The 13,019-nt window shown below is 38.2% G+C and overlaps 1 protein-coding gene and 1 pseudogene across 1 annotated transcript in view; both read right to left on the bottom strand.

Moving 5' to 3' along the window:
* Positions 1 to 4,883: 4,883 nt before the first annotated feature.
* On the bottom strand, positions 4,884 to 7,054 carry LOC103595704 (annotated as a pseudogene).
* Positions 7,055 to 7,165: 111 nt separating this feature from the next.
* Positions 7,166 to 13,019, bottom strand: part of PELI1 (pellino E3 ubiquitin protein ligase 1) — an 11,646-nt gene continuing 5,792 nt past the window's right edge. Inside the window, exons 3-5 of the mRNA XM_008579153.1 lie at positions 10,621 to 10,818; positions 10,336 to 10,524; positions 7,166 to 9,589 (exon numbers count right to left, since the gene is read on the bottom strand). Of these exons, the coding sequence (XP_008577375.1) occupies positions 9,023 to 9,589; positions 10,336 to 10,524; positions 10,621 to 10,818 (954 nt within the window). The 3' untranslated portion in view covers positions 7,166 to 9,022. The remainder of the gene's footprint in view (positions 9,590 to 10,335; positions 10,525 to 10,620; positions 10,819 to 13,019) is intronic.

Raw genomic sequence — 13,019 nt, 5'->3', positions numbered from 1 at the left:
CCGGTCTCCACATGGGATCCGAACCCTCGGCGGAAGCGCTGCCGCGCTCCCAAGCGGCGCAATCTCCAGTGTGCCACCGGGCCGGCCCAAATAACTGATTTTTCAAAGGTCGTTTGACAAAGAAGCCAATTGAAAGTGAAGAATATCCGAATGCATTGCATTCCTGCAGAAGTGAGATATGCAAAAAATTGTCCAAACTTCACAACAAATAGAAAAGTAAAATGAGAGCCTTGTCACCGAGTCAGCACTCATGTTTTCTGAATGACTTATGATTTATGTAATGATTACAGCCAGCTGTAAGTAAAACTACTGGACAACTCTTGATTCTCTCTCCTTACTCTTGTATTTCATTTACAAACTAGGCAGCCTGTAAGTTAAATAAAATCCAAAGTAGACCATCTCCTATATTTGGGACCCACTATTCACATAAGTTAATATTTTTACTCTGCCGACACTTGTTATTTAAAAATAAAAACTATTAAAATGCAGTGTACTTACCTGTGCTTCAATAAACAAAACACGGGACTCTAACTGTGCCTTGGTGACTCAAGTTTATGATAATCAAAAGTATTGGGATAGACACAGGGGACCGAGGTTCTAATACCAGATCCGTCAGTCAGTAATCACTTCATCTGACTAGGCCTTGGTTTCCTCGCCTGTAACTTGATTGCCAAGATCCCCTCTAGTCTATATTCTATTATTTTTATTAATAGTTATACAGTAACATCACATAATACAACTTCAGGAACATCTTAGGTGGGTACTCTTAATTTCTCTTTTAATATTGGTTGCCTTCTGTGCCTTTCCCGTAAATAATAGGTTCTCAAAAACTTGACTGTTTGGGGATTTTTGGCTATAATTGATATTTCTTCACTTTAGGATAATCCTTTTTGTTTTCTTCTGGCACCATCCATGGATTTTCTTCTTCTTGTCCTGTTAACCTTCCAGTTAGTGCCAATATTTGTAGTATCTCCACCTTTTCCCTTTTTTTTCAGGCAATGAGAACACATTTTCTGATCAATTAAATAGTTTCTGTAACAGTCATTTTTTAGTCTATTTTTTGTTAATGCTCCTACTCAGAGAGTGTCTTGGTAGCTTAAAAGGTTCAGAGTTTTCAGTTTTCTCCAATCATCCAAGAAATAGTTTTTGAGCATCTACCATGTGCCAGGCCCAATGATACTTATTATCGACTTGCAAGCGAATTCATTCAATGTATTCCATCATTCAAATGGGGAAGCAGCAAAACATGGTGGCTGTGTACAGACAGATGGAGTGAAGCTTCCAAAATTCAAATTCTGAGTCCTCCAGTTACAAGCCATATGAACCTTGGGCAAGTTACATTGCTGTGGTTGGTTTCCATTATAAAACATAGGTTCCTACCTCATAGTGTTGTTTTGAGTTTTAAGTATTATCAGTATTATCCTTGGTATGGTGCATTTGGAACAGTGTTTGACACATAGTGAGCACTCAAATGTAGCTGTGAGGAATGTATTTTAGGCTGTGGCATGACTTTGACATACATAGTTGGGTTTACAATCTAACGTCAATTTAAAGAACACAGCATTCCCCTACTTTATGACAATTACTAGGAAAACTCTTTTGATCTTATTTACTTCATTTTCTGTTGACAATTATCAAATATAAGCATATTTACTTCAGGGAAACTAGATATTAAAATCCGGACTTATAAAATAGGTTCAAGAATTCTGTTTTCCATAAGCATTTGAACATTTAAAAATATTAAAAACAAAACACCACTTGTGCTCTGTCACTGCCTAAAAGGAGCTGAAGCAAGAAAATATTAAGATGCAAAAAAAATTAAGATTCAAGAAAACTGAGGACAATTTTTTTTTAAGGCAAGAGCAAAGTAAAAAGGTGTATAGGGGTGAGGAGGAAGGAAAACTTGTCAGAACACTTTGGCTAAAGGAAGTTACTGCAGTTGAAAACAGAACTTCATTTCCTCAGAGAGGAGCCAAAGCAAAGAGAAAAACATGAGAGGTGTCCCAACTCTCTATTTTAAAGAAAGGAAGTTCACTGTTAATAAGGAGAAATATTTTTTGTTCCTAAGCTAGCATGGGATATAGAGAGAATACTGATCATAATGCTTGAGAACTTTAATAGTAGTATCAAAAAAAAAAAAAAAAGTGAAGACATCCTATCTTTGGTAAATATTTTGTCTAGTAGGAGCCTGAATCTAATCTCCAAGAATAAGCTCTTGATTCCACATCTCGCCCTTTCCCTAAACTGTTCTTCCCACAACCTTCATTTCAATAACTGGTGATTCCATTCTTCCAGTTGCTGAGACTGATTGAGCTGTCATCCTCGACTCTTGTTCCCCCTTTCACATCCCATAGCTCATCTGCCACAAATGCAGTCAGCTCTGCCTTAAAACATATCCAGAATCTGATGACTAATTTTCAGACTACCTCCACTGCCACCACCTTGACCCAAGCCAACATCTTTTCTCTCCAGGATTACTGCAGTAGTCTCCCTGCTCCCCTCTTCAGTCTATTTGAATCCTATTAAAATATGTCAGATCATGCCACTCCCCTGCTCAGTAGAAGCCAAGTCTCAGGAGGCCCTTCATAATCTAGTTTCGTCCCCATTCCCCAACTTAACCTCTGCCATTTTACTTTTTGACCTTACCTACTAGTCTTCTCCTTTTCATACCACTTAGTCACTCAGCCTCTTTGTTATTATATAAATATTCCAGGCATGCTTCTATTTCTGGGCCCTTTCAAAGGCTGTTCCCTCTGCCTAAATACTCTTCTTCTAAGTAGCCACACCCTGTGGCTCCTTCAGATCTTTACTTAAATGCCACCTTCTCAGTGGGGCTTTCCCTGGCCCTCCTATTTGATATTACAAACCCTACCCCACCCAAGCACATGACATTTAAAAATATCTCCCTTTTCTGCTTTATTTGTCCCTTTAGCACTGTTCACTATCGACCATGCTGTATTTTTTTACTTTTTCTTGCTCATTTCTATTGTCCCCTTTAGAATACAAACACCACAAAAGCAGGAATCTTTTTTTTTTCTTTTTCCTGCTATATCATCCAATGTTTAGAATAGGGTTTGTTTGGTGCACAGTGGGTATTCAAATATCTGTGGTAAGAATGAGTAGATAGGTCTTAGAGAATCAAGTTGGCCGAATAGATGGTTCCCAGCGTCACACTCTTCAACAATTGACCAATTTACAACTATTAAAAAAGCAACAACTGCCAAGCTGGGGCCACTAGAGCTCAGGGGAAGAGGAGAGACCTATGGACTTCTTGAAGGTGGGAGAAGCTGTGATGAGAAAGAAGGGACCACTCTGACTGTTTCGAGTCCTGGCCATCTTAAGGGTGGCCCTGGTGAGCACATGGAGCAAGAGCTGGCAAAAACCACAGCTGTGCTCTTTGTGTGAACTTGCTCAGAGACTGCAGGGGAGAGGAGGGCCTTGGTGATCCCCAGGCCAGCAAGACCACTGACAGTGTTCCTGTGGACCCACAGGAGGCAAGGGGCCACAGACTGAAAAAAGGAGCCATTCAGAGGCCAGTGAGTCATCGTAAGGGACTGGTGCATGGCCTGCCCCATGGGAAGTGACTGGAGTATGGAGGTGGGGAGGACAGGCCCACCAGGGGAACGTTGGGGCACAGCATGGACAGCTGATCTGCCCTCCAATCAGCATAGGCCCAATCAGTGGAGACTGGTCAGGAGTATAAATCTGCAGGGGGTGCAGTTTGCTGTAAAGACTCAGGTCCAGACCCGAGTTTCCACACAACCCAGGTGTACCGGACTTTACAAAACCTAGAAATGCTTAAAAGGTCAACAATTAAGATCTGAGTTGCACAAAAAGCGTTCCTCAGGGAATCATCAGCAAAGCAGCAATTTAGCTCAACCACAGGGCTCAAGTGCTGGTTCCCACAGGAAGATCCCCCATTTTAGAAGTAAGCAAAGGACAACAAATTAGTTCCAATGCAGAGTTTATGTGGTGATGGTAGCTAATAATCCAACACAAAACTTAAAACACAAAACACCCAGAGATCAGAGACAATGTTGATATTAACCAGCAAAGGCCTAACACCACCAAAGAACACCTGTAAAACCTAAAAGAGCTGGAAGCCCCCTGGGCTCCCAAGCCATGGTGAGCGGAGCCGAAGGGCCTCAGCCATGTCCCCCCAATGTCTGCATCCAGCCCAGTGATGACCAGGCCACTGCCAGAAGCCCCCAGACTCTCGAGCCAGGGTGGGGGTGGTACATAGACCTCAGCCATGTCCCCCCCCAACATCCATATCCAGCCCGGTGACAACTGAGCTGCCAGAAACCTCCCAGGATCCGGAGGAGGGAAACCTGTGGGCCTCAGCCACACCACCCACCCTCTGCAACCAGCAGCTAAGGAGCTGGCCTTGGGGTAGCGCTGTCTCCCTGTACCTGTTTCCCTACCCCCCTCCCACCTGCCCCTCCGACTGCTCTGCAACATTTTTGAATGTAAAAAAATATACTAAAATAAATAAAATTTACCTCATCTTGTTCTGAAAAAAAAATAAAATTGTTTCTTCCTAAAAAAAAAAAAAAAGAATGAGAAGATAAAATTTGAGGGCAAGGCATTAAAGTACACTTATGTAAGAGTAATTCTGAAAGTGGGGGTGTAAGATAGAATACTGCTTAGTTAATATTGTTCAGCTAATCTGATTTGCTACAGGGTTAATGCTTAGAGCATAAAGAGAAAGGAATGGATCACAAAACTATCAACCAGTAGGCTCTAAAATGGGATAGTGTAAGATGATCCATTGGAATGAGGGGCCAATGGGTTAGAATTATGTTTATCTTATAAATTTAAAGGAATAATGGATGTTCACTGGTGCCCTCACTCAGTCTGTGTCAGAAAGACATAACTCATTGTTCTTTTTTTTTAAATGCAACACATTTTATTAGAATAGTCAGCACTAACATCCAGCACAAAAAATTTAGATAGAAAGTGCATTAATAAAAGCCAGACTTTATTAAAAGAAAACAGAAAATATATTGTTGATTCAAAATATGCTATATTCAAATGATAACCTGCAATAACTTATGCTGGGCACCTACTGATAAGAAAAAAGAAGAGAGGAAAAGAATGCTTTCAGAAGAGCTCAACCTCCAGCTGATATCAGAGAAGTCAGTAGAGGTAACTAAGACTGGCAGTCTTTCTTGCCTTTTGCATTAGTGCCCTCAGCTGGAACCACTTACAGGACAGAAGACATACATGCTTCAGCAAGACGTCCAGGTCAATTACTCCCCATCTCAAAGTTTCTCCCAGGTAAAAGATAATGTCTTCAATAGCATTTTCCTCTGCATACAGATTTAAGATCAGTTTGCACAGTGAGGCTGTGGGAATGATAACTTTGACAATATTGTTATTTTCAGATTGATTTTCCATTTTCTCCAGAGCAGAACTGAGTTTGTCCTTCTATTTCAAAAGTTCTGTTTTTATCCACCTCAGCTGCTTCTTGATCTAATCAGGTAACCATTTCTTCCAGTTTCTGGTGACCTTTTTCCAGATCTTCCTCTGTTCATTTCAAGGCATTGATTACTGCCTGGGCATGATCCATTTCTTCCTTCACCTGCCATCTCAGTTTGTCACTGACTGCTGAGATGAGAGAGGCCCAGTTGGTGTCCTTGCTGATTGTGCCACATCCACTGGGATTGACAGTGGTTACAGGGAGCTGGGAAGGACACTGGGAACTTGTTGTGGCAGGATATGGAACACCAAGTAGGTAAGGACAGCCTGGCTAACCACTGGGATTGGGAAGGTATCCAGCTGGGTATGCAGAGATTCCATTTGGCATGCCTGGCATGTAGGAAGGTGTTTCCATTCATGTAGATAAGGAAGATATATCTTCCCATTTGCATCAACATGCTTTCCTATTTTAACAGTCATTGAACTAGTAGGCTTAACAAAACAGATAGGGGGATTATATGATTACATGTCCAGCAGCCACAGGCATATTGGAATACTGTAAGTATTACCTTTATAAGGCAGAGGAATTGTTCCAGTGAGGTTCGTTAGTTCCCTGAACTGCCATCATTAAAAACTTGGACACCATTTTCTTGAGCTGGCTCTCCACCATGATAGCTGACTGGTGACTCCTGTCCCCACAGGTGGCAGAGACCAATCCCCGGCTGCCCCAGGCCACCCTACACAATCGCATGAATGGCCTGCACCCAACTCATGGTTCTTGATGTATCCTTAGGGAAGAGTGGAGTGGAAGTATTCAAATGTTAGATGTAATTATATATTTACGTAATTATGAGTTATTCCTACCTTGCTTTACATGTACTAGAAGACTTTTATATTATACAATTACAGCTTCAAGAGGACAACCTGGTCAAAGATTCCTCTGAATGTCCACCCTTCATGTTTTGCTTCATGACTTTTTTTTTTTGCGGCTGGCTGGTACAGGGATGGAACCCTGGACCTTGGTGTTATTAGCACCACGCTCTAACCAACTAAGCTAACCTGCCAGCCCTGACTCTAACATTTTAGATGAAGGAAAATTTAATTCCCTGTACAAATTAAGTAACATTTAAATATGAAGATTGCTTTGATAAAAGAGTTAAGCTATAAAGATTATATTTCTTGAGAATAAGTTTAAGAGACCTAAATAAAGCTTTTCCCTCTTCTTGGCCATAATACCGACATTCCCTTAAATACAACTGAAAAAGTAAGAGTTTTCCATTAGGCACTGGCAAAATGACAAAACTAATACTCAAAATGCTTGAACTGAAAAACATCTAATGATTTAAATTGCCTGAGTTTTCAAAACTTGAGTTTGATAAACGAATTACGTTTTCCCAGCTGCTAGGAGGAAATTCAGGCACTTTGGGAAGAACATGAAACTTTTATGGTTATCAAGGCACTACTGAAACAGTATAGTATGCAACTTGCAAAGAGCCAACTCTCTAGGAGGACTTAACTTAGAGAAGGCCTCAATTATTTAACCACTAACAAAGTTCCTTTACTGATAAATAAGAGATGCTTTCTAAAGAGAACCAGAGACTTTAAAGTGTTACATTAAATACAAACTCCTCATCTATTTCAAATAATTATTTTTGGAGTGTTGGATAGATTTGTCCACAGTTTTTACTTCCAGTTTCCCATTCTCAATTACACAAAAACAAACTCACAGAGACAAATTCAAATATCTATTTTGAAAAGTATTTACTTAGTTTGAATAAATTAATTGCAAATAAAAATTAAGCTACAATATATAGCCTGAATAGAAATGACTAGAACAAATACAACACAGAACTTGATTTCCTTGCATTAGTCACAAAACTTGTGACAATCTAGAAAACTTCAAAATCAATTATATTTCTTTGAAAAAGGGGTAACAGCAGTTACTGATACATCACAACTAAACTTATAATACAAGTTTCCTGACATGCACTTCCTGAGTGAACCCAAATGATCATTTTTAAAAACAATGAAATTTTGACAGTTGAAGTAAAATAAAAATAGTTCATGGCTTTTAAGCGACTAGTTTTGTTTTTTTTTAAAACCAAAAGAAATTCAGAACAGTGTTGTAAAGGATAAATTAAAGCTATGCTACCACATACAAAAATTTGCTACAGTCAATTATTTATTATACAACTTTTCAAATTAAAGAAAAACTAATCAAAACATTAAAAAATGATCTGTCTAATCTAAAAGTGTATTGACTTCTACAAGTATCAAAACAGGATTTGATGTAGTGCAACTGTCTATAGTTTTCTCGTGGTGCATTTTTTTAAAAAAAGGGTCGGGTGGGGGAAGAGGAGAAAAAATTTTTTCTTGCTTTTGAAAGCAAAGCACTTACTGGAATTAGAGAATAAACAGACCATGCAAGTGTGTCCCTCCACTCTGCTATCATTAGTGCTCATCTACCAACCAACCATTTACTTGAGTCTCACTGTGGCAACTCTCCTTAGGAGTCAAGCCCACAGCTGAGGCTGGTCTGCTAGATTAAAAAGGGGGGGGGGGCACTATTGTTATTAAACTCTTTATATCTCTAGATTTCCTAATGTCTAGATAAGGCCAAATATAGAATAATTAAGTAAGCACTTCTTTTTCTAAAAGCAAATCAAGTCACTCTCCTTTTTTGTTAATTTATGCTTTTTCTCATGGGAACGATTTTTTTCTAGAAACAGTGAACAGATGAGCCACAGTTTATGTCCAAAAAATAAACTTGCCAAATGCTACTGATACTAAAAACAGATTAGTTATCATGGGAGAAAAATAGATAATCTAGATTAAATTGCATATTCAAAGGAGCATATAAAATGTTTTTTAGCATTAAGTATTTGTTATAGTACTACACTCAAGAGAAACATTAAGGAAAAAAATCTTTCCTGATTATCTTCAGTGTGGTTAAAAACAAACACCTGTTACACAATGGCAATTAATACAAACTTGGTTTTACAAAGTATTCTAATTTACCAAATTCCACATTTAGATGGGGGAGGGGAGGGACTCTCTTGTCTTTCTTCCTAACTTTGCAAATCCTTGAGCTATGTGCCCACTAAGCTACCATTCACACCAAGGGTGTGACACCATCGTTACCATGCTACTCTATCAAGAACATTCTAAGATATTTTCTATAATAAAGATAAATAGAAAAAAGGTTAATATACATGTTGCTGTATTTTACAATGTTTGCAACAAACTGTAAACTAACATAGTTTGAACCAACAGTACCCTCAGTTATACAAAACAATTTTTCAACACTGAGGATGGATGATTCAAAAACACTAAAATGAAGGCATCAAATTAGGCTATGTCTTTTTCTCCTCAAAATATATTTTCAAAACTCAGAATTCAGAAGTCTGGTACTTTCAGAAATTCCTTTGCTTGAGTTTCCCAGATTTTTGCTCAGAAATTGCTACTATTATAAATGTTTTAAAAAATTCTTCATCTTAATGCAAATGATCAGAGCAGAAAACTGTGACGTGGACAACAGGTTGGAAAACCCAACTCACTTAGCTTATAAATTTATAACGCAGTCCTGGAGGACAACTGTCTGTTAGTCTAGAGGTCCTTGGAAAATAAGTCTGATGTAGCCTTGTTCACCAGCCAACTGATGTGCACAAAAGGGACAGGCTGCATGAAAAGTATGAGTACCGTGAGGAAGCGGGATCTGGGACCAATAAGCAGTTGTCTTTTCTGAACACACATGCCCACACGGGCTAAATGCATGGGTTGGAGGGCCGGCGTCCACATAAAATCCAGCTTCACATCCAAGCCACAGAGGGACATAGGGACCAACAGACCTACACATAGGACATTCACGATCTTTTCCATCACGTTCTTCTTTGTTTCCCCAGTTATGATAGCCATGCACATGGCCACAGTTTAGATACACCCATGGTTGTTTTTCATCTACAACATCTTTCCTCTTCATACTAGGAAATGCTAGTGTGTTGAACCCTACAGGGCACTGAGGTCGTGCTGCATTGATCTCCTGTCTTAAAGCTTCTAAATGCTTCACTGTGGGAGTATGGGAAAGGCCTTCTGCGGTACGCCACAGCAATGTTGCACCACAGAGGTCAATTAACGAGCCATCTTGTAACTGATTGGTTTCAATTTCCACCTAGAGGAGACAAGAATCAAAAAACACATTCACCACTAAGTTTTGGATTTTTACATATAAGTTTCGGTCTTAAGAAATGAGATTTCACAGGATATCACTAAATATTCAAGGAACTCTGATGTCAATAATAAAATTTTTAATTTTAAAAATCAAGGATAAAGTATTGAACAGTAATGTATCTCTTTTTAGCCTCATAGTAAAGACATATTATGATTACAACACCTGGCAAATCAATAAATCTAACATTTTTAATTAGGTAAATATTGTCAAAGATATAAAGATAGAAGTAGAAAGGTCGGAGTGCTGTCTAATTTAGGAAAGCTTAGGTTTTAAAATATATTAACACAATATGATAGAATAAACTTTTATTTATTTATTTTGTTTGTTTGTTTTTGACCGGTAAGGGGATCGCAACCCTTGGCATGGTGTGGCCTGCACCACGCTCAGCCAGTGAGCGCACCGACCATCCCTATATAGGATATGAACCCGTGGCCTTGGCGCTACCAGCGCCGCACTCTCCTGAGTGAGTGATGGGGCCAGCCCCAGAATAAACTTTTAGAATTTCCTAACTGAAACATTAAAATATTATCCTCTAGTGTTGTATTAGTAGTCAGTGTTTGCTAGTCAGACTTAGTACTGTGTCAATGATAGATTTAAGAGTTTTCTGGAATACACATAATACATTCAGTCCAACTCATCCTGTGTGTTTACTGTAGCTAAATAAGAAGCTACAACTTAGTACTTACCATTTTTCCTCTCTGCTGAGCTGACCTCGTTTCACGCAGGCTGAATACATTTCCACACACTGATATTTCTCTCCATATTCCAGGCTTGGAGTCTTCTGTGAACCCATTACGTGGATGCATCACAAGAACACCATTAGTGGTCAAGCCATCCATCTGCCCATCTGATGTCTTCCATTTGGCAGCCTTCTCCTAGTAGAAATAATAGTAGAGGGCTTCCATTTATTTGTAATTTGGAAATAGAAGCTGGTATAAAAGAATGCACCATTTAGAAAAAAAGCTTTTTACCCCAAGAAATATGTTTTTTGATGAGTCAAATCCTGCAGCATAAATCCGTGCTGTAAAGGGGGGATTCCGTTCACATATGATTCTACAGGCAAATCTTGATATAGTGCTTTGCACTGACTGTGTATCAGAATTACTTTGACTTCCAGGAACTGTGTCAGTTACTACAAAATCAATGGGACTTTCAGTCGACCGACCAATCTAAGGGAAAAAGAAACATCTATAAACCTATTCATCAAAGAACACAGTGGAAAATCCATTTAAGAAAGGCAACAAAAAGGTGAAAACATTAAGCCTCTGAAATTTCTAAAGCTCAAACTTATCATACTTAACTTTGAGGGCATCTATACCCTTGAAAACTGATCTGTCAGACTTTCTCTGATGTAGCAATTACTTAGAGCACAGAATTAAGTGGGAATTTATGACAATATATGAAACCCTCCGGGAATGAAGAGTTCAGGGTGGCTGAGATTTCTATATGGTTGCGGACTTTCATTTTAACCCTTTTAGATGGAAATATGTGTACTATGCACTTTCTATCTTCTTTAACATAATATAGTGAACATATAAGTAAATCTCTATGACATTACACCATGAATATCCTTTATATTAAACTGAAATGCAGTGATGTCTTCAGGTGCTATAAAAGGTGTACAAGACACTGGTCCTTAGGGTAAGGGCTTTCATAACCTTGCTTTGAGGTCTTACATACACTTCATAGATTTTCCTGTTTGTTTTCTGTCTGGTTGTCAGACATGACTGTAAGTTAAGATAAACATTAGAAACTCTTCCTCTTTCTAATAGCTCTTACTAGCTTTAAAAATACAGATCTTATCATGTCACTCTCCCCCAACCCCATGAAAAACCTTAATAGTTCCTCACTGCCTATCTAAACTTCTTAGTTTCTTATTTCTGAAAAACAGTTGGAAACTGACTCGGATTTGCCTCTCATCTACCAGTCCAGCCTAATTTCCTGCTATTTTTGTATACAAATAATGTATACCCAAGCTGGAAGTGGCTTATTCATCAATCTTCTACCACACTCTGTACTTCTTTGTCAACTCTTTTGCCAGAATACCTCTCTACTGGTTGCTGGCCAAACTACTATTCAACCTGATAAAAAGGTCTAGATAAAAAGGCACTACTGTAAAGTCTTTTCACTACCTTTCTTCAACCAAATCAGAAGTCTGCACTTCACATTTAGACTGCGAATGTAGCACCCAGACATGCAATTAACTCCCTTATTTACAGTGCCAAGCAATGCATGGAGTCTGAATATCTGATGGACTAAACAATAAATGTTCTTGTTCGGTAAGAAGACAGACAATACTAGAATGTTTATAAAACCAGTTCCTCATAGACTGGCTACTAGAGTAGTTTCTGGTCTGAATATCTGATGGACTAAACAATAAATGTTCTTGTTCGGTAAGAAGATAGACAATACTAGAATGTTTATAAAACCAGTTCCTCATAGACTGGCTACTAGAGTAGTTTCTGATATATCTCAGGCTTTTTGATATAGAAATGTTTGGATTTTCCATAGGTATAATGCCTAAAGAAAGTACATAATCAGTTTATGATACTGGGAAAAATTCTCTATGAAAAGTAGAAAACCCAAAATGTTGCAACTTATTTAAGGATCTTCCTTAGATGGTAAAGACACTGTTACATAATTCAGGATGCCTGGTTTAATCCCAATTTTGCCCCCAACTATCTCTGTAATCTTTAATTTATGAGATTTCAGTTAACTTTATATACAAAAGATAAGGGGTAAACAAATACACTCAAGGTACTTTCTGAAGCTAAAATTCTAGCCTGTGATGAAATACTTAGGTAGCACCTTGATTTTAAAAAGCTAAGTACCTTCATTTTAAATGCTTGTTGGTAAAATAAAATGTGGAAAATCATCTTAAAGTTTTGTGTTAGGTTTTTGTTAAGATCCAAACCTTCACCTTTATTAATGATGTTACTTATTTATTTTTGATAAAAGGAAGACATAAACAAACAAATACCTATATTCTAATATTAATTGTAGAGACACTATTCTAAGAGAATTTCAGCATCTCACTTAAAAGGGTGGGAGGGGGAAACAACTTCAAAGAAGTATTTTGCTATTGATTAAAACTAAATACATTCCCAGGCCTTTTTCACCTTTATTTAACCTTATAAAATAAAGAAAAATGGAAAAGTCATTGCGACAATAATTATAAGAGCAACATTATCAGGCAATCTATGACCTACTTAAGTTTTGTTTTAAAAAAACTCAAGGCTTTAGAAAGCCCAATGTTAAAGGAGAAGATATCAAGAATTTTGTTTACATCTGGGCTTGACTGTTCTATAATCAGTTTATAAATACATCAGCACTGGATTGGTACAAAGAATGAGAGAGGGAAGAAAAAAAA

This window comes from Galeopterus variegatus, unplaced genomic scaffold (assembly GCF_000696425.1).
Source record: "Galeopterus variegatus unplaced genomic scaffold, G_variegatus-3.0.2 Scaffold1824, whole genome shotgun sequence".
Lineage (NCBI taxonomy): Eukaryota > Metazoa > Chordata > Mammalia > Dermoptera > Cynocephalidae > Galeopterus > Galeopterus variegatus.
This window is presented reverse-complemented; position numbering and strand designations above follow the sequence as displayed.